The sequence below is a fragment of the Chelonoidis abingdonii genome, chromosome 3, assembly GCF_003597395.2.
Source record: "Chelonoidis abingdonii isolate Lonesome George chromosome 3, CheloAbing_2.0, whole genome shotgun sequence".
Lineage (NCBI taxonomy): Eukaryota > Metazoa > Chordata > Testudines > Testudinidae > Chelonoidis > Chelonoidis abingdonii.
In genome coordinates, this window is record NC_133771.1 from 175,467,312 (window position 1) to 175,488,630 (window position 21,319).

At 43.3% G+C, this 21,319-nt stretch overlaps 1 protein-coding gene across 2 annotated transcripts in view; it reads left to right on the top strand.

The window, feature by feature from the left end:
• The window catches only part of KCNH1 (potassium voltage-gated channel subfamily H member 1), a 336,977-nt gene that overhangs the window by 32,658 nt on the left and 283,000 nt on the right, over positions 1–21,319 (top strand). For both annotated transcript variants that reach the window (XM_032762968.1, XM_032762969.1), the window contains exons 4-5: positions 3,615–3,743; positions 18,866–18,984. In XM_032762968.1, the coding sequence (XP_032618859.1) occupies positions 3,615–3,743; positions 18,866–18,984 (248 nt within the window). The remainder of the gene's footprint in view (positions 1–3,614; positions 3,744–18,865; positions 18,985–21,319) is intronic.

Sequence of the window (21,319 nt, forward strand, 5' to 3'; positions counted from 1 at the left end):
TCAAAGAGAAAGTGCTGAGCTTCAGTTCATCTGCAAATTTGACACCATCAGCTCAGGATTAAACAAAGGCTGTGAATGGCTTGCCAACTACAAAACCAGTTTCTCCTCCCTTGCTTTTCACACCTCAACTGCTAGAACAGGGCCTTATCCTCCCTGATTAAACTAACCTCATTATCTCTAGCTTGCTTGCATATATATACCTGTCCCAGGAAATTTCCACTACATGCATCTAACGAAGTGGGTATTCACCCACGAAAGCTCATGCTCCAAAACATCTGTTAGTCTATAAAGTGCCACAGGATTCTTTGCTGCTTTTACAGATCCAGACTAACACAGCTACTCCTCTGATACATGAAATGGAAGGAGTCATAGTGAGAACCTTCTTGATAGAAACCCATGGGCTGGTACAGCCTCCCTAAGCAGGAAAATTCCCTTGCCTCATTCAGCTTATACTGTAAAAATCACCTTTTCAATAACTTTGTTCCTCTGTAGAACCAAAGCACCAGAAAAAAGCAGCATGTACCAGAGAAGAAGCCAACGTTTAAACCAGAGCAGGAAGGTAAATTGCCTGTCTTTTCTGGGGAGAACCCACTGTTTTCTCTAGCTTTTATATAATATCTAAATGCCAAGGTGTTTTGGAAATGACAGGTGGAGGTGAAACTCAGTATATGACACTGCCTAAATACTATGAAGGTTTAAAATTAAGCCTAGCACCATGGAAATAGCTTGCAGTGCAACAAGGCAATTTGGGGTGCTTTTGGCTGAAAAAAAACACTAGTGCGAAAAGCTAGTGACTGCTGGCTATTGGAGGAGATTGGCTTACTCCCAGCTGTACTGTAGACATGCCCTAAGTGTGCAGAGGAGTAGGAGAAGCTAGAACACAAGTGAGTGAGTATGCATATGGGGTGTTATGGAACAAGTGAAAGTGAGCAGTGCAGAACTGGATGTGCATTTGGTCAGACTGGGGACAATGCATGCATGAAGGTAGGAGGAAGGCTAGATGGGAAGGGATGAAGGAATACACATGCATGGTAAACTGGGTGGGAGTTAGGGCTGTGGCTAAGAAAGGATCCAAATATAGAAAGGTGAGTGCAAATAGAAAAAAATGTTACAATGAAGATACTGGCTTCTCTGTATATGAGACTCTTGAGGTTAATTAATAACTTGCTAATGATTTTTATTAGGGCAGTTAGTCTGTTGTCACTATTTTGTAACTGCTTTAGGTTTTATTTATTTGTTTAAGGCTTGCTCAGGCATGTTAGCACCTTTCTTAATATAGAGCCCTTAAAATTTCTGTGCTCCAGCTTTGCTCCCCAAATGGCCTTCTGTGGCTCGAAGTCCATCTGTTGGCTTACCCTGCTTTTTGAATCAGAGACTCCATCATTCAGTTCACAGGGTTTGCAGCAAATATGGTCTGGAAGTTCATTCGGTGTCTGAAGCAGCCAGGCACAGACACAGTGGGATGTGTTAAAGATTCGAGTTTCATTTTTGGAAACTGTCTATAGACCTCTGAGCTTTCCTTATTTTCAGTGGCCCAGGAAGACTGCTACATGCAGATGCTGGGGGACGGCTGGGTGATGCATCAAGAGAAACATGCTTCATACACATTAGCACAGTGGGAAAATTGCCAGTTGCTTATTTCAATGAACAATTTGTGAACTTCCCGAGGTCCTTGTGCTCCTCTGGGAGCCATGAATAGCCACAGTAATTACTAACATCTGAGTGAATTATGAACTATCATAATTCACAAATATAGTTTGTACTCTGGAAAAAACAAAAACCCTGGGTAGTTCAGCTGATAGGTAATGTGATATGCCTCTCCCATCTTCAGGTTGCTGGAACCAAATGAACCTAGGTAGGAGTCATATGGTGGGGAAGAGGTGGTTCTCTTCAAGGCTCCACCCACAAAATGAATTCCACCCATGTGAGGCATAAAAATGAGATGCTACTTGCTGTAGGTTGTGCAGATGGTCAAGATATAATTGTGCAGCTTTTTGAGCTCCACGGGGCTTCTAAAACTTGGCTACCCTCTGTGGGCTTAAATATACCTATGGGCTGTACTAGGTGCCCTTGGGCTGATGAAATAACTAGTGGTATCTCCCAAGTGTCACTCTCTGTGACACCAGCAAGTGGCACCAACATGGGACCTCTCTCTCTCAGTGAATTATGTAGATCTGTGAATCCTCCCTTTGCTTCTTTACATGCAGAATGAAGTAAGTGTTGACTTCTAAATCACTGTCTTTAGGTATTTTGGGTAACACCTCACTGAGATGAATGGGACAGCTCACACCTCTTAGAGCTAATGTTCCAGACTCTCTGCAGCGTCAGTTGGACACTTTTGCATGGGCTACACTTGGTTTGCCCTCTTGAGGTTTCTGTCACAACCATAATAGTTAGAGACTGACTTTTTATTTTTAGAAGAAACCTGAGATTCTGGGGGGAAAGACTAGCTTCATGGAGGAGCTCGTATGGTGTATGGGCACATATTGGCTCTGTTTGAGCCCTTCAGCATGCTAATACCTAAAAGTCTCCAATATCTGACAGCTATGGTTTGTGTGAAACGAGTCTGTTGAGATCAGTACTGGTGTTGGTGGACAGGGACCCCATCAGTATAATTTACACCATTTTGGCAGCCTCAGCAGAAACATTAGGGATTAAATGGACCTGGAGACTGAATTACCCTTCTCCCTGCTGGAGATGGTCTGTCTGTCATAGTTGAGGAACTCTGGCAGAGAAGCTGATATGGCTGCTGTCTGTGTGATATTTTTACTGTGATAAGCAGAGGACTCCAATCTTCAGAGCTGTCATTAGCACTTAATCCATTTAGGTAATTACAAAAGCACAGCTCTATTGAAGTGTCAGTCTTAATCACAATCTGTCCGCCTGATCCTGATCACATGCACACTGATGTAACTCCATTGACTTCACTGGAGTTATTCCTGCTTTATAGTGAGGTAAGTGAGAGCATCATCAGAATGAGCAGACATTGAGATGGCCTGAATGGTCAGTGGAACTTTTTCTTTGCCCAGAGGAACCTTCCAGTAACACAGATGTAGCATCTGTGCCATCCTCCTCACAGCTTCTGGCATTGGGGGCATGGCTTGACCAAGGCTGTGCTTTGGTCCTCCCTGGCTGCCAGAATGGCCCTGTGGGACTTTTGCAGGAAGGCATAACTTAGAGCCAAACTGACCTCCAGCCACCCCCAGGATGGGGTCTGTGATGTCAGGGTGGCATATAACTACCCTTTCCCCCTTACTCAGGCCCTCTGCTCCAAGAACAGCTCAACTGGCCTCAAGGATTGGGCCTTTGCACTAGGGATGTTTTCATCTGTAGATCTCAAAGCACTTTATAAATGTGGGTAAAAATTATTTTAACCATTTTGCATATAGGAAACCCCAGGCACAGAGTGAGGTATGTGGCTTGTCCAAGACGAACACAACAAATCAGAGGTAGAGTTGAGACTACAGCCTCCCTGGCAGCTGCTCTGTCATTTTTCATTTGGGGTGTTTGTGAAAAAGTAATAGTCACAACTGACTTCTCCTAAAGTCTGATATTAAAAAACATTCAATGTTCTGTCTACTATTGACCAACTTTTTTTTTTTTTTTTTTTGCAGGGACACCTGTCTGGTTCTTTGTGAAAATTGCTCCGATTCGAAATGAACAGGATAAAGTGGTTTTATTTCTTTGCACTTTCAGCGACATAACAGCTTTCAAACAGCCCATTGAGGATGATTCGTGTAAAGGTTTGTCTGTCTTGTCATACAGTTGTGCATTGTGCTGCTTCTCTTGGTGCATGTTGATAGTGAAATAACTGAAGGCCTCTAATACCCACACTAAGAATTGGAGTTTAAAAGAAGTGATACACATGCACTGTTAGCCACAGCCCCATGTAGCATGACTCTGAGCTTTAGAGCAAGCTAAACAGGATTGACTCTGGTCAGTGCTTGGATGGGTGGCCACTAAGGAAAAGTCCAAGTACTGTTGGAAATTGGGGCGGGGGATCCACTACGGGGAGCTTTTCCTTTTAATTCTGTTCTGACCAATGCCTCAGCATGGTATTATGTGGGCACAGTTCTGACCAATGCCTCAGCATGGTATTATGTGGGCACAGAGCTGTTACAAGTGCCAGCTTTTGGATGAAGTGTAAAACTGAGGTCCTGACCGCTGATAGTTATTATAGCTAGTGAAGGGTGCTGAGTCCCTTCTCTGAGGCACTGAGTCAACACAAATCCTTTGTTCTTGGTGGGAATGGGGCTGTTCAGCTTCTCTCAGATCCATTGGCACTCTGTGCAAGAGCAGAGGCATTAACTCTGTTGCTGGAATCTAGCCCAGACTTGGGTAATTTCATTCCACCTACCTAAATGAGGGCCTGATCCGGTTTCCATGAAACTCAATGAAAAGACTCCCAATGACCTCAGTGGGAGCTGGATCAGGCCTAAACTGTCCTAAACTGTTAGGTAGAGTCAGGGCCGGTGCAACCTATTAGGTGACCTAGGTGGTCGCCTAGGGTGCTAGCATTTGGGGGGTGGCATTTTGGGTCCTTTGGCAGCAACCACGGCGGCCGGATCTTCGGCTGTTCCGGTCGTCAGCATTTAGGCGGAGGGATCTGGTGCAGGGAGGCATGGGGAGGGCCACCTGCAGCAAGTAAGGGGGGCACAGCATGCAGGGGAACCGCTCCCTGCCCCAGCTCACCTCTGCTCTGCCTCCTCCCGTGAGCACGCTGCCCTGCTCTGCTTCTCTCCCTCCCAGGTTTGCGGCACCAAACAGCTGATTGGTGCCGCAAGCCTGGGAGGCAGAAATAGAGCAACGACAGCGTGGTCGGGGAGGAGGCGGCGCAGAGGTGAGTTGGGGCAGGGAGTGGCAGCACGGCTCCCCGAGCTGGGGGGAACTGCTGCGGGGTGGGGTGCCTCAGGGCAGGGCGGGGGGAAGAGCTGCTGCGGGGGGGGGCACCTTAGGATGGAGAGGGGGCAGAGAGCTGCCACAGGGCTCGGGGTGGGGGGCGCAAGGTGGAAGTTTCATTTAGGGCTCAAAACATCCTTGCACCTGCCCTGGGTAGAGTTGCTGCATGCTGTTAATCCATTGCTGAGTTTCACCCCAGAAGCTGTGGCCCTTCAGCAAGACCCTGATCCTGCACATTTATGGGTAGATTCCTGTGTCCGTGCAGAGCTGTATATGAAGCTTGCAGGAGAATAGTTTGTAAAGGGAGATGAATCCTCAGAGGCGAGATGTACATAATGCAAGTTCTCTTGTTGATTGCATTTCTTTTTAGTGTTCAATAATATCAGTAGTGTAAAACTAAACAGGAAGTTGAGTTTATTTACATTTTATTTTAAAAATATAGTGTTTCTTAGAGTGAAAACACCTGTCACCATTCCTAATGAAGAACAACCTTAGATTCTCTGCCAAGCTGCATGGAATGGTTTACTTTTTATTGCTATGTGTTTGGGTTTTTTTGTTCCTCTAATCAAACTAGAAAGTGGGTTTTGTAGTCAGAAAGATCTGTCCCATGGAAAATAGCTTTCTGCCAGGTACCTCGTGGTCGTCACTTCACTCTGACAAGGACTGCAGAGATAAATCAGTATTAGGTAGTAAAGCTAGCTGTGGCTTATTCACTGGGAATGAAGTGCATTTAACCAGACAACGAAGTGAGTTTCTTTCAGGAGTGATAGCCTGTAGTTCTCCCCTGCACTTCTGCTGAAACCAACATTCTGCTGAAGACTCTAATGTGCTAGTAAACTATGGACTTGGGAGCAGAGATTTTTTTTCTTTCTGAAGATAAGGATGCATTTGATTTTGCAAGAGAGTAAGTAGGAGAAAGAAAACTCTAATCAAACATTTGAAGAAGTCGCACCTGTTGGATCCCTGGATTATACTATGCCTACAGTGGTGGTGATGATGCTTAGTAGTTTCACATCCAAAGCAATGTGCATAGATTAAACTAATTATCCACACAGCATCCAAGTTAGGTGGGTGTTATGTGCATTTTACAAGTGGGCAAACCGAGACAGAGAGCTAAGTGCCAGATTTTTGAACTGTAGGTGCCTAAAACCAGGCATGGAAGTAAAGGCATGATTTTCAGAGGGGCTAAACTCCCACAACTTCTCCAAAAATCCTCCTCCGACTTGGATGAAGTGACTTGTCCAAGGCCACAGAATGAGTCAGTGGCACAGCTGGGATTAAAACTTGAGAGCTGTTGACTCTCAACCCTACGCTCATTCTCTAGACCTTGCTGTCTCTTCACGTAACAGAAGCTACATGTTGCTGTTTGTAAGTCTTCCAATATTAGTCCCAAGTCTACTGAAGTCAATGAAGTTCTACCAGTTAAGCATTGGTGTGGGTGAAAAACCTATGCTACACATGCAAGTCAGAAGATGTGATACCATGGTAATAAAGTTGCAGGTACTGTCATAAACCCCAATATATCTCCAACTCTTTTTACTCCCTGCTACTGCTTCTTCCTACAGGCTAGCTCCGCACCGTCCCTACACACAGTATACTTGCAATGATTTGATGAATTAGAAGCCCAAGGCCTTACAAAAATATGTGTTGTCAGACACTTAGAGACTTATATCCCCATATTTATTAGTAGAGCTTATTGAGCCTTCATATCTTGCATAAAAAAGTTGCATGCCAGGTAGGTAGCTCACAGGGTTGTGGAGAGGAATGAGAATATTTTTAGAAGATGTAAGAGATAGAAAAACTGGTTATGATTTCAGAGGAACCTTCAGGGAATAAACATTAGGGGTCTGAGTTTTGAAGAGGACACATTCTTTGGGCCACATACAAACTTGCATTGGCATTTACTGTAGAGCTGATCATAACATATTCTAAATGAAAAATGGCTTTTTGACCAAAAAGAGTACTTTTGCAGAACATTTTCATTTGAGTAGAAATTTTCCTAATTTTCTACAAAAAACAGGAAACCCAAAAGTGAATGTTTTTATTGAAAATGACTTTGGATCTTTTTGCTGGAAAAAATGAAAACTTAGTGGGAAATTCTGAAAAATAATTTCCCATGAAAAGTCTCTAGTTTAGTGTGAGTGTGCAGACAAATCAGTTATTTCATGTGCAAATCTCCAGTTAAACAGCTAATAGTCCCTTTACACGTGCAAAGACCTCATTTGCATGAGCAGTTCTGTATAGTTTCGTATGCAGTGGATATAGCCCTAGGTGCACGATCATTTGAAATCAGGCCTTGTAGCGCTGCTTATAAAAGCAACGTTATCTTATGCAAAGAGTAGCTGTCTATTTATCTCTGCCCATTTAAAGAGCAGTGTATGGCTTGGCTCGAGCACACTTAGCTATGAATATCTTACTAGCCCACTATCAAATGTTTAATTTCAAGCATGTTTTTTTGAGCTGTCAGAGTCCTTGTGACTTGCTGAGAGGTGTGTGTGTGTGTGTGTGTAGCACTAAGGACTGGAGATTGACGTATACAAAAGCGAACAGGCATCTTTTATCTGAAGATGAGTAGAGGAAGGCAGAGATGAAAATGGTACCGAGATCACCTATTCATTTAAAAAAACCCTCTAATAATCAGACATTAAAAAGGCTGAAATTTGAAAAATGTATGTCTTATACTAGGTACGCTTCTAATTATAGGCTCTTTTGTTTTTTGGTTCAAAGAACTGTTCACTTTTAATACTGCATAATTTATGACTGCTATGGAAATTTAACTAAATTTGCTTTTAAACATAGCTGCTTTAAAAATAACATGCACTAAATATAGCTACTTGAAAAATACTATATGTCAGTGGCGTTTGAAGATATAAATAAAAAAAACCTTTTTTCTTCCTCCTCACACATGTTCCTCTTAAAATTTTTTGGGAAAATTTAGTCTGGTGCAATTCCATTCAAGTTGATTGAGTTATCAAGTGGTAAATTCAGCCATGATATATTTTATGTGGACCTCATAGCAGGCCCTCTAGAATGTCCAGTATGTCTGAAACTAATCTATTCTTTTGCCCTTTTGGTTTATGATTACATGAGGTTTGGAGCACTCCAAGGGCCAGATATTCAAAATGATCTCTAAATTTGAATGCATGGTTTTAGGACCATGGTAATTTGTGCATGCAAACAGGATTTGTATGTACAAATTGAGTAGTCAGACATTCAGCAGGTTGAGAGGAACAAGTATTTGTGCATGCAAAGGAATGTGCGCAAAACTAGAGGCTGTGTTGAGGTCCATTTGAAAATGTGGACTGGAGAGAGCTCTGCTGACTTATACCAGCTCAAGATCTGTTGCTTAGATCCAGTGTTTTTTGTTTTCATAATTTTTATAACACAAAATAATGTGGGTGAAAGATTGCTGGCCTGTCATCTCCTAAACTGCTGTGTTTCCAGCAGTAATTGTTATATAGAAGAGGTTTTATTTCATTTTGTGTTTATGGTAATCCTTTTGATCAGAATCAGGGCTGTGAAAAACCCAACTTTGTTTGCTTGGTTTATTTTAATTCAGAAAAACTTCTACCCAGTGGTGTTTTCTGGTCTGTGAGGTTTTTGTGTGGGGAGGGAGGGGAGATTTTTTTTTAAATAAGTATTTACATTAACAAAAAACCTTCAAATATAAATTGTTAGTAAAAACATTAGGCTTCAGTTTCAACGTCTGAATGAAACCTTTAACTTAAAAAACCAAACAGAGAAGTGATGAGAACATAAAGACTTTTGTTTATGCTTCTTAGGTCAATTAGGACAAATAAGAATGTTCTAGAACTCTCTAGAAAGGAATGGGAATGAACAGAGTCACTGATAACTGGGGAGAGGTGATTTGGTGGGTGAAGTTAGCTGTAACTGGATATTGAAGAGAAGGGAATGGATGGAAGTGAGAACTGTTCAGGAGCTTGGTTTGCTAGAATATAGACAATTCTAAATGCAGATGGTAGTGTGCTAATCTGATAATACAAATCCAGCTACCCCATCCTACTTTTTCAGTCTTCACAATGTTAAATTCATGAGCCAGTGTCTTTTAATTCTAACTCTAGGAACTGAAAGTTGCGGATCAATGCTCTAACTTGGCTAGTGTTTAATAATTACTATAGTATTCAGTGTACGAAAGGATGTGATTCATCTTGAGTAAGCTGAAGGAAGTAGTAGGAAACAACTGAATGAGCTGAAATAATGAAAACTGATAATTCTTCTTTAAATAAAAAATAATAGAATGTAGACATTGTCATGTTTTCAAACCAAGTTACAAAGGGTCCAGGTTCCTCTCAAAGTGCAGAAAATTGGCGTCTTCCAATTTTTTTGGAAAATGAAATGTGCCATTGAATGAAACTTCATCTCTTAAAGTGGAAGAGGAAAACACTGAGTTTGATGATCCTGCAAATAGATTTTTTTTCATGCTGTTGTTCTCACTGAAACCTAGCTGCAGTAATAATGTAAGTCCCTGCTCCAGGCATTCTAGCAGCTCTTTCATATTAACTTCTTTCAGGAGCAATCCGTCTTCTCTTCAACACCAAAAAGCGGCAAAACTCCTTGGTAGTGATGGTGTAAAGACAAGTGAAAGGAAAAACTTGAGATTAATAAGAGAGCATGAAACCTTGTTTTATGCCAAGATCTTCACCTTCAATGTAGCACAAATCAAACAATCTAAAGAAATGACTGAAGTGTTCTTTGTCCTATATCAGCTTCTCCAGACCAACTGAAACTCACTGGTCCACTACCCGATGCTGCAAATGAAGGAACAGGAGGGGGGAAAAAAGGAAAAGCTTAACTTTGGCACTAATTCAGGACGATTGGTTGAACTTGAGAACCTACACAACAATCGTTATAAGTGTCCTTTCAGGAAAAATGCATTCCTACTTATTGCTATTGATTCCGTATCTGAAAACAAAGCCACAGAATATCTTGTTCTAGCTGCTGAAAAAAAAATGCAAGATTGCAGAATAAAGCGTCTTTGCCATTTGCTCAGAGAACAAAAATTAAAATGGAAAAAGATGAGAAGACTTCCTGGGTGCACTCTTCCTCCATTTCTGAGATATGGGTGTGGAACACACTATTTAAACTTTTTTGAGAAAGAAGTCAGACCTAACACAGATCTGAAGCACACTGTGGAAGTTCAAAAAGTATTCTGCAACCACTATTTGTATCATGGCTGCCTGATTGAAATAGCAAGACTAAAAAAATTGTTTGTATTACAGTAGTGCCCATAGGCCCTTTCTGAGACCTGGGGCCCCATTGTGCTGAACATTGTACACAATGAAAAAGAGGCGATCCCTGCCCCAAAGAGCTTACAGTCTAGATTCACAGGAGTAACAAATGGTGGGAGGGGAAACAGAAGCACAAAGAGGTGAAATTACTTATCCAAGGTCGCATAATAGGTCAGTAGCAAAGCTAGTAATAAAATTCACATCTCCTGACACCCAATCTAGTGCTGTCTACTAGATCACACTGGCTCCATAAGGATAGATGCGCACCTTCTCAAGGACACTTGGGAATTCTCAAGAAGACTGTGTTTGTATCATTGCACCTAAATACTACAGTGTATTTAAATTTGCACTGAGCACAAGGAGGACTCTGTTAAAAACATAACATTGCATTTTATACAACAGCTTATGGAGCTCCCTCCTGGGGGACCTCTGGTTTCCAAAAGTGATATAGACCCTTATTCCTCCCTCTTGAGGACCTTGCTTGTAGCAATCTGCATGAAATTTGGAGGAAAGAGCACAGGCTTCAGAAGGGAAAGTGGCGGTAACACCAGGAAGACAGTCTGTGTGCACATGGCTGGAATGTTAGCTGCAGTTGCAGCATCTCTGTAAATAGTTCTCTTAATTAAGATCTCAGTTAGTTTTAGAAACATGGAGTCTTCTCCTAGTATTACCCAGCATGTGGTCCGTGAAATGTCAGTGACCCACCTTAGCATCAATGGGGCCTGGGTTCTTTTGCACTCAGTGCCTTCACCTAATGGCCCAATCATAAATTAACAGACAATGGCTATGATCTCTGGGAGATTACAATGTATAATTACAAGAAATCCAGGACCAGAAGACCTATAACTCACAGAATGTATAGCAGTATGTTAACAGAATGGAAAGGGAACAGGCCAGGGAATCCAGAATCTCAAATAATTGAGTAACCAGCCAATCCCCCAGCAGTGAACGTGCAATGTCCACAAACTAAGTAAGAATATCAAAATGCTTCAAAAGTCTCCCACAGGCTGCAGCTTGTTGTTGGAGCTCAGTGAAAAGGTCTGGCACACCTTTCTGGTATGCTGATAGTTCTTTCCTTCCAAGGGAAGGGGCCTGTAGCAGGGTTGTTACCCTGCTCCTGCCCTGAAGAGCTGGAAACAGTCCTGGGGGAAGGCTGTGGCTGGGAGCTGCTAAATTGAGCTGATTGGGAAGTGGCTGCAGCTGGGCCACACCCCAGTCAAGCTCAGCTGGCCTGTATAAAAAGGCTGTGAGCCAGGAGCTCAGCAGTCTCCCTCTGCTTGTAGAGGGAGAAGGGCCTGGCTGCAGGGAGCTAGAGACAGGGTACCTGAGTGTAGCAGGGCTGGGGAGTGGCAGAGGAGCTGGGGAGCTCCAGCCTGGAAAGCCCCAGGCTGTGGCCTAGCATAAGGCCAACAGGTACTGGGGGATGCCAAGAGCAGCCCAGGGGTAGGCAAAGGCAGCAGGTCCAAACCCAACCTTGCCAGTGATGAGTAGGCCGATACTGTAGTCTGCACCAGGGCCTGGGGGCCAGACAATGACTGGCAGTAGCCAAATACTGAGGTGAGGTGGGGATAGTGGGTGGGGATTTCCTGGGGAGGGGAGACACTAAGACTACGGGGTTACTGCCAGTGGGCAGCATGCCAGACAACAGGGCACTGGGGTCCTGGGAGGGACATGGGACCAGAGGACAGGCAGATCACTGAGAGGCCTGCAGAGGGCACTCCTGGTTGACAGTGAGCTAATTCCCTGAGAGACCAGCAGGAGGTGCCTCAGGGGTGAGTCTGCTTCTCTACAAGGTCTCCGTGCAGAGGCAGCTTACCAGGCACAGCTGGCAGTCAGTCCTCACAAGCAAAGCAGAGTCTTGGGGCTCAGTGTCTCCTTTGTGGAGCTGAGGTCAGTCCCAAGCCCTCTGACCAGGTGAGACAAAATGGAGTCTCCCCTTCTGTTGCATGGTGAAACTTCTGGGCTGAATTCCCTGTTGCTGTTGTAACCCAACTCCCTGTTTCCAGGTGTCTTTTACAAAACCGCCCCTGCCCAGGCTCAGGTCACATGTGCAGACTTAGAGATGTTTTTGGGGGCCTGCAGTTGGTCACCCAGGCATGGCAATTGGGCTTTGGCCAGGTAATTCCTGCTCTCAAACATGAGATCTGTCCAGGCGCAACTCGTATGCTGGGGAAGCTCCAGCCATGAACAGGCTTTCTGGTGCCTGCAGTCAGTTGCCAGGCTTGTCTATGGAGCTCCTGGTCTGGCTTCCACAGAGTGTTTGTGCCTCTCTAGCAGGTGAAATCAGCAGTCTGTTTACACAATTTCTGTGCCACAGCTGGGAGAGAGCCTCCCAGCCTGGTCAGAGAGACTTGTGCTGCAGGGCTTGGACTAATATGCCTGGATGTTGCCACATTAGCAGTGGCTCAGTCTAGACACCCAAGTTTAGACCCAGGGGGCAGGGTGGGCTTGTGCTCGGGTAGCTAGCCTGAGCCTACACTGGTGCCACAATGTTTGTGCAACTAATTTTAGCATGCTAGTGCAAGCCCCACTAACATGAATCTGTTTACTGGGCTGGGGGGTTTGCTCCCATGAAGTTAGACATACCCTTGGGAATTGCTTCTCTCAAGCCTCCAAATGGCTAGTGGCCTTCACTTACAAAAGCAACTGAAGCAGATTTATGGGGGACTTGACAGGTCACAAGTGGAAGACGCTACTCTTGTGGTCTCAGTATAAATCTGGCTTGAGTCAGTTAACAACAAAAGAACTAGAACTTCACAAGAACAAAATACAAAATCAATTCAGCAAAGTGGTGGGTTGTTTCATTTTCTTAACCAACATAACTGATGCCTAATACAAAGGCCATAGTGGAGCCCAGAACAGGAAGAAGAGGATGTTGAAACACGGCTGATGGTTTTGTGATTCTGAGTTCTTTCCTTTTCTTCTAGCATTCGAGATTGAAGGTCTAGCTTTCTGCCCACCTCTATGGTTGCAAAGGAGGTTGTATCACAGTAGTTGCATCAAAATGATGAAAAATTGTGACAGTGAAGTCATGGACAGCAGGACAGTTGAATTCAGAATTTTGTCTTTTTAAGACCTCCACTCTTATTGAACTAGCTCAGTGCTAGTGGAGTGAGTTTTAGTATGTTCAGATTGGTTTGGTCAAAACTTCATCACAAGACAGGTGCTTAACGTGTCAACAGAAGATCAAAAACAGGAGAGTGGGAGGCAGGACTGTTATTAGATTGGATACTGTTATTGTTCTATTCCAGACATGCAAGCTGGCTTCTTGGACAATATTACATGTACTTTCTGATTGTTTGAAAAATAAATATGCTTATAAGGTAAATTTCATAATGAGTGTCTTTGAGTTTCACAATACAATTTTAAATTTGTTTTTTTTTCAGAGGAAAAAAGTAGGTGGTTTCAGGTACAGGAAAATGCCTATCACCTTGGGAGGAAGAAAACAACTGTTTAATCTAGGTGGTGTAGTCTGTTCCCCCTTATCATGGCAGGACTGATGCCATTATACCTTTTTTTGAAACATGGGTCAGATCTTGACTTCAGGAGCACCAATGCTGTGATTCTAGTCTTCCTTTGCATTTTGTTCCACTGCCTAATGGCTCTTAGTTTTGGTGTTTTTTCTGATAAGTTAGAGCAGAGAAAGTAAGTCAGTCCATCACTTCTTGGTCTGTATTTATTGACTAATAAGAGTAATCAGTCCTTGCCCTAAATGTCTGCGTACCTACAGGCAGTTTGTGTCTTCCTTCAGGCTTCTGTAGTATTGTGTTGTAATGAGATCAAGAGGGATTCCTTTCTCTTAAGCCACTGTGAGACAAATGAGCATTCTACTGTAGGTGCTGTTGATGCCAATGTTGTCTCTGTGATGCCACATATAGAACCATTGTGTACACTGGAGTTTACACAATTTTCTTTTCCTTCCATTTAAAAATAAAAGGATGGTGTTTTACACTAATTGCCCAAAACACAGCAGTATTGCTACAGTAAGCAGTAGGGTTTAGACTATTACTGCAGAATATTCCCAGCGCTTCTAAATAAGGAACAGAAATGAACAGAAAAAATGAGAGAATCTCTGCTTCATAATACCTAATGTTACTTGAAAAGCATAATAAACGTTTTGGCCATAGATAGGCTTTGTATCTACATGGCACTGCTTAAATTTCTGTAAAATTTTAATTACATTTACTTACCCATTGTTCTATGGTAAAAAATTTCACAAAGCTCAGCTCCGCTTAAGGCATACTCACATACTTATTATGCACTCTTCTGGCACAGGGCCTGATTCTTCTTCCAACTGTAAATCCAAGGCAATTCCATTGAAATCAATAGTTACAATGTTGTAAATCTGGAATAAGCCAGAGGAGAATTGGGCCTGCAGTCTCATTATAAGCAGTACACCCAGCTCTGCTTATATTGTTGTTTGCATGACACTTCTCTTTATATGATCCTGTTTTCAGTTGCTTATAACTTTGCCCAGTGTTAACTGTTTGGATTGAAATTTTCCTCACCAGGTGTCTGCCACAGGCTGAATTTATTTTTAAAGTTTCATCATCAATGGTTGAGCCATATCAGAGAATGAGATTAGGTTCAAATATCTTAGCTTGTCCATGGTAAAAAAAAATTCCTATAATTGTTTCTTTGAGACATTCTAATGCTTTCATTCTTTGGAGGAAAGACTTGAAATTGTCCTGGGCTAGGGATATGCCTTTTGCCATCTCTGTGAAACCAGCTGAGATTTGGCTAAGTTATAAGCCTTTGAAAAACTTTGTTTCCATATGCTCAGTAGAGACTTGCTAAAGTTTGTCAACAGAATCCTGAAAGAATTTAATCTGTACTGAGCATGCTCCTGCCCAGGGCTGAGCAGGATTTCCCTGAAATTGGTGCTGTCTGGTGCTGGAGGCCATCCTGGTCATGGAAACCAGAATTAAGAACAGAGAGAGTCTCTCTGTGATCTCAGTGCCCCCTTGCTGGTGACCATGCAGTATGGAGGAGGAAGTGACCTGTCTCAAATGCAGAAGGGACAAGAACCAGACTGGCAGGTGCAGGGGGTGTAGATTGAGACAAGGAACCTGGGATGGGAAAACTGGGATGGGAGTTAGCAGGAGGAGGTTTAGAGAAGAGCCCCAAGAATGATTAAAGGATTAGAAAACTGTCTTGTAGTGACAGACTCAAAGAAAGCAACTTATTTAGCTTTACAAGGAGAAGGTTAAGGGGTAACTATATTAATTTATGAGTACCTACCTGAAGAACAAATATTTAATAATGGCCTCTTCAGTCTAGCAGAGAAAAGTATTCCCCAATCTAAGGCTGGAAGCTAAAGCTAGACAAATTCAGACTGGAAAAAGCTGTACATTTTTAACAGTGAGGGGCAATTTACCAAGCATCAAGATGGATTCTCCATCACTGATATTTTTAAAATCAAGATTGGATGTTTTTATAAAAGCTATGCTGTCCGAATTATTTTGGGTAAACTCTGTGGCCTGTGGGATAGAGAAGGTTGGATGAGATGATCACAGTGGTCCCTTCTGGTCTTGGAATCTATGAATCTATGGAACTAAGACTGAGAACTGGGAAGAGGAGAGACCGGGACTCTGGGCAAGGAGCCTGTGGATAGACTGGGATGAGGAGCCTGAGGTGGGGAGAAGACTGGGACTTGGACAGGGACGCCAGAAGATTAGACTAGAACTGGGATAAGAAGATGGAGGTGGGGAAATGCAATGAGATGCTGCAGGGGGGCACTGGGGAAAAGACAGTACTAGAATAGGGACAGACTGAGAGAGACAGGGGCAGAAGGGTGACCACTAGAATAGACTCCCATACTGACTGTGGAATGAGACCTCAGATTTCCAGATCTCCTCATTCTTCTGCTCTCAGCAAATATCTGTAAAACCCACTGGCAATGTGTGTGTCTCATCTGCCTCTACCCTGGTTCACAGAAAGGATGACAACCTACTACTGCTATTGGTAAATCCATCAACTCAAGGGGCAGATAGCCTTGCTGTGGATCTAAAGGTTCCAATCCTGCTGATAACCCATGTGGGTGTCATTATGATTCCATGGTTTGCTTTTTTAAAAACCTAGAAAATTACACACACACCCAGGGCAGAGTATGAATAGTGTGAATTAAATAAGGCCTAGGGCCACACATTGTTCAATGAAGATAAAATAAAATATTGAATAGTTGCTCATTAATTGATCTATCCATCCTATGCACTGAATGAGGCAGAGATCCTGGTGGGAGAATTGTATGTGATCATGTAATTAAAGACTGTATCTTAATGCATGTGAACAAGGGAGTCACATTATGTTTGTGTGGACAGCCTTAATTCTGGCATTTCCTGTCCGAGTGCTTGGCTTTGCAACGTTTAGGTACCATTTAACATATTATTTTGCGTGTAATCTTTACATGCAGCATAGGACATTTTATTTCAGCACCATGGACAGCATTAGTTGCTAATAATACTCATATGGTGTACATATTTTATTTATATCACATACTATAAAGGTGAGACTGTAAACCCATGTGATTCTATTTACTGGCACTTGAACAAATTCTTCCCCAGTTTCTCTGGATGCACAGCGCTGTAAATCCAGTGATCTTGATTTACATTGGTGTAAGTGAAGAATCAGGAATAACTCTGGTGAAATCAGTGGAGTCGTGCGATATCCAAGCTATGTCAAAGGAAGATCTTAGGGCCAGATTCCCAGCTGGTATCAATGAGCATAAAGCTAATGGAGATGCACCAACTTACACCATCTCTATTAGCTTTAGAAGATCTATGCTCATTGACACCAGCTCTGGATCTGGTCCTTAGGAGCAATTTCCCCCAGCATGTTCTTATAACACCTACTGGCCTACTCAAAATTTTGCCTGAATAAGAAACGAGTAATGGCTTCAGGACTGGACCCATTAATGCTAATGAGACTTATTCATGGACAGCAAGGGAAGAATATTCCCTTAGAAATGTACTGTATTAAAAAGCTGCCATGAAAATGTATCAGTCTGACTATTGTGAAAAATAGCAGATTTGGGGCCAATTAATAAACTTGCACTGGAGTCAATAGAGCTGTGCTGATTAACCTCAGCTGAGGATTTGCCTCTGTATTTGGAAACGTGATCTGTTTCTCTGAAGAGATAGCTCACTGGTTTGAGGATTGGCTTACTAAACCCAGGGTTGAGAGTTCAGTCCTTGAGGGGGCCATTTTTAGGGATCAGGGGCAAAAATCTGTCTGGGCACTGGTCCTGCTTTGAGCAGGGGGTTGGGCTAGATGATCTCCTGAGGTCCCTTCCAACCCTGTTATTCTATGATTCTTTCTGGGGCAAACACTGTTCTCCTTACTCAGATCAGATTTGCCCTGGTGGATAGAAATGAAAAGTCTAATTACTGTGGAATTCTACAGGAAATAGGCAATTGATTCCAGCCAGCTCTATCAACCAGGCTTCCTTTAAAAATATGGGGAGAGGGGTTGGCTTCAATGTTGGCTTTGTAAGAGACATTCTTTGCCTCAACAATTGTTTCTTTGTCTGATTCTACACTTTTTTTTAGGGTTGCTCCTTTCCACTTTCCTTAAGAAACATGTCAGGTCACCTTTTCAGCCCCAGGCCAGGAAGGTTCTGCTGAACAGCAAATCCATATAATTTGCTTCTTTATTGTGTCACCCTTTTATTTAGCAAACACACATTCCAGCAAACACTTTCACAACAGGGCATTGACAGGAAATGTTCAAAGTACTATGCAGCACTCTAACCACTCAAATCCCAATGCCTTTAATAGGAGACTTGCACATTAGCATTCCAGGCTGCTCTTTAAAAATAGTATAATTTCTTTCCTTAATGGAGTCAGAAGGTTATGGAAGCTTTCCCAGGAGCAGAACCACATTAAGAGAGACAGTCTGCAAGGTGCTAAGCACCCTTAATGAGATGGCCAGTGACTCTCAGAAGGTATCTTGCAGAATTGGGACCTAATAGTTTTCTTTTAGGAAGCTAGAGAAGTTCAAATGCATGTTCTGGCTGAGTTTCTGTGACTGCAAAGTAATGATCATAAAAGTCATTGTTACTGCTAACTCTGTCGGTGTTTTGTTAAAGGACCCTTATTTTGAGGGGTTCATGAATCACTTGTAAAAAATTGTTCTGGGCTAAAATTCAGCATATAAATTCTCCTCCCCAGCAGCTGAATGTTTTTGCAAAGTTTGAAAAAAGTATTTGCTTTTTCCTTCCTCTCATCTGCAGAGGGTATAAAATCATGTGCTGGTTTCATCTGCACTTTTTTTTGTTAGATCATATAGTACGGTCTATTTCTTTGCTTACATCCACACTGTCCCCTACACATCTGGGGCCAGATTCAATTTTTGTTATAACTCTCATTGATCCTGATTCTGGTCTCTCACCTGGATAGGCCAGGAGCATCTCCTGCATTGATGTGAGATCTGAATCAGATCACTTATTCCAACAGGTGATTATTCCAGGGTAGAATTTTGTCCCCAGGAAATACCCAATCCATGTAACTGTCCTCTTGCACAGCCATTGAATTGCCACACTTTTTGGCCATTTTGCCACACTGACACGTTTACTGACTCACTTCCTCCTGTCATGTGGTTACATTTTACCACATTTATCACTGCTGAATTCGATCCCTTGAGTTAGGAGAGTCTTCCTGAAATACAGTTGCATATTGGTTCTTGTAACTCTTGTGTAATCTTTGTTCTGTTTTCTCAAGGCTGGGGGAAGTTTGCTCGCTTGACACGAGCCCTCACAAGCAGCCGGGGCGTCTTGCAGCAGCTTGCTCCAAGCGTGCAGAAAGGAGAGAACGTTCACAAGCATTCTCGACTTGCCGAGGTAATGTCTCCTTTCCCAGAGAGAGTATGGAGCGTGTGACTAGACTGTGACGGCTGAATCAGTACGTCTGTGTATGGAATTTCAGCTTGTGGTCAGAAAGCAAGATTCATAACCCTAAAATCACTGTCTTCTAGTGCAGTTTGCAGATGAATGACTCACCTAAATGCACTGTAAGTGAAGTACTTCCATCTTTACTGTGGTAGATGTAAAAAGGTCTCATTTTGCCCCAAATTACCAAGACCTTATTTATGGAGAAATTACACTAGACCTAGTTTACATATCTTTTGCATATGGTGAAGAGGAGAAGGAATGTGGGAACCCAGTGGAAAAGGTGCCCAGAGGGCAAGCATGGGGAAAGGTGGCTACATAATAATTCCGTATCCTCATATAGCTGATAATATTCTCTCTATACTAGCTATGCATCATCTGTGCCCTTTAGCCATAGGGCTCAGGCTTGGTGGAAGGGAAGGAATCCAGGAAGAAACGTGATAGGGAGGAAGTCCCCATGGACAATGAATCAATAAGTGCTGTACATAACATGTCATGTAAACTAAGCATAATATTAGGATCTACACTTGTATGATCACCAGAGAGGTCATATAACAATATTAATACTAACCAGTATTTTTCACTTATATGTTGCCTTTCTTCCAAGGATCTCAAAGTTCATTGGATCTCAGTGTGCTCATGTGAGCATAACTGAGGTGGGAAAAGCTAGGGGTAATACAGCAGAGAAGTCTGGGAAATACCTATTGGCTGAGAACTATCAGTGTAGGAAGGGTTGGGAGAACACCTAGGAGGAAGCTGGATCTGAGGATTTGTGGTCTTCTGAAGTCAGATGTCTTCTCTTGTTGCTGTTGATCAATATTGTAGCCATCCACTCACTTTATGGAAGCTTTCCCAGGAGCAGAACCACATTACAAGAGACCGTCTGCAAGGTGCTAAGCACCCTTAATGAGATGGCCAGTGACTCCCAGAAGGCACTAAGTATCATGAAGAGTTGGGATCTGATAATATTTTTCTTTTGGGAAGCTAGACATGTCCAAATGCATGTTCTGGCTGAGTTTTTGTGATTGCAAAGTAATGATAGTAAAAATCACTGTTATTGCTAACTCTGTCAGTGTTTCGTTAAAAGCCCCTTATTTTGAGGGTTTTATGACCGGTTGTAAAAAATTTGTTCTGGGCTAAAATTCAGCATGTAAATTCTGGGGTAATTTAGGAATACACTTCAAAAGGCTATTTAGGAATATACTTCAGCTCCTATAGGCTGCTGAAGATTGTAAGAAGTCTCAAAAAATGCAAACGGGAACTGGTGTTGTATAGGTCATCATTATCAGCTTTGAAGAACAAGGATGGAGAATCAGTAACCCATCAAACAAAGATGTAAGCAATCTGCAGGGATTTCTATACCCAGCTGTTTGCATCCCGTATAGATGTCCCAATGCCATCACTTCAACAAACCAATGAACACATTCTCCCAGTTCTCATCAGCGAAGTCGTCATGAAGTTTGTAGTGGGTTGGTTACCCTGCTCCTGCCCTGAAGGGCTTAAAACAGCCCTGGGGAAGGTTGTGGCTGGGAGCTGCTAAGCTGGGCTGATTGGGGAAGTGGCTGCAGCTGGGCCACACCCCAATCAGGCTGAGCTGGTCCCTATAAAAGGCTGTGAGCCAGAGGCCCAGGGTCAGTTTCTCTCTAGCTGTAGAGGGAGATGGGCCTGGCTGCAGGGAGCTAGAGACAGGGTACCTGAGTAGGAGCAGGGCTGGGGAAAGGCAGAGGAGATGGGGAGATCCAGCCTGGAAAGCCCCAGGTTGCGGCCTAGCACAAGGCCAATAGGTATTGGGGGCTGCAGAGGGCAGCCCAGGGGTAGGCAAAGGCAACAGGTCCAAACCCAACCTTGCCAGTGATGAGCAGGCTGATACTGCAGTCTGCCCCAGGGCGTGGGGGCTAGATGATGACTGTCAGTAGCCTTATACGGAGGCGAGGTGGGGATAGTAGGTGGGGGTTCCCCAGGGAGGGGTGACCCAGATTGGAGGGGTACTGCTAGGGGGCAGCACCCCAGTTAAAGGGGCACCGGGGTCCAGGGAGGGACATGGGGGCCAGAGGACAGGTGGATTATCGGCCTGCAGAGAGCACTCTGGAGCTGGAATGAGCTAATTCCCAGAAGTCACCAGCAGGAGGTGCTGCAGGGGTAAGTCTGCACATCTACACAGTCCATCAAATGAAAGAGGGGAAGGCTCCAGGCCAGGATGTAGACAGCAGAAGTGCTTAAGTTGGGAGGTCAGGAACTCTGGAAAGCTCTCGCCCAAAGGTTCAGCTGTTACCCAGAAATCCAGAAG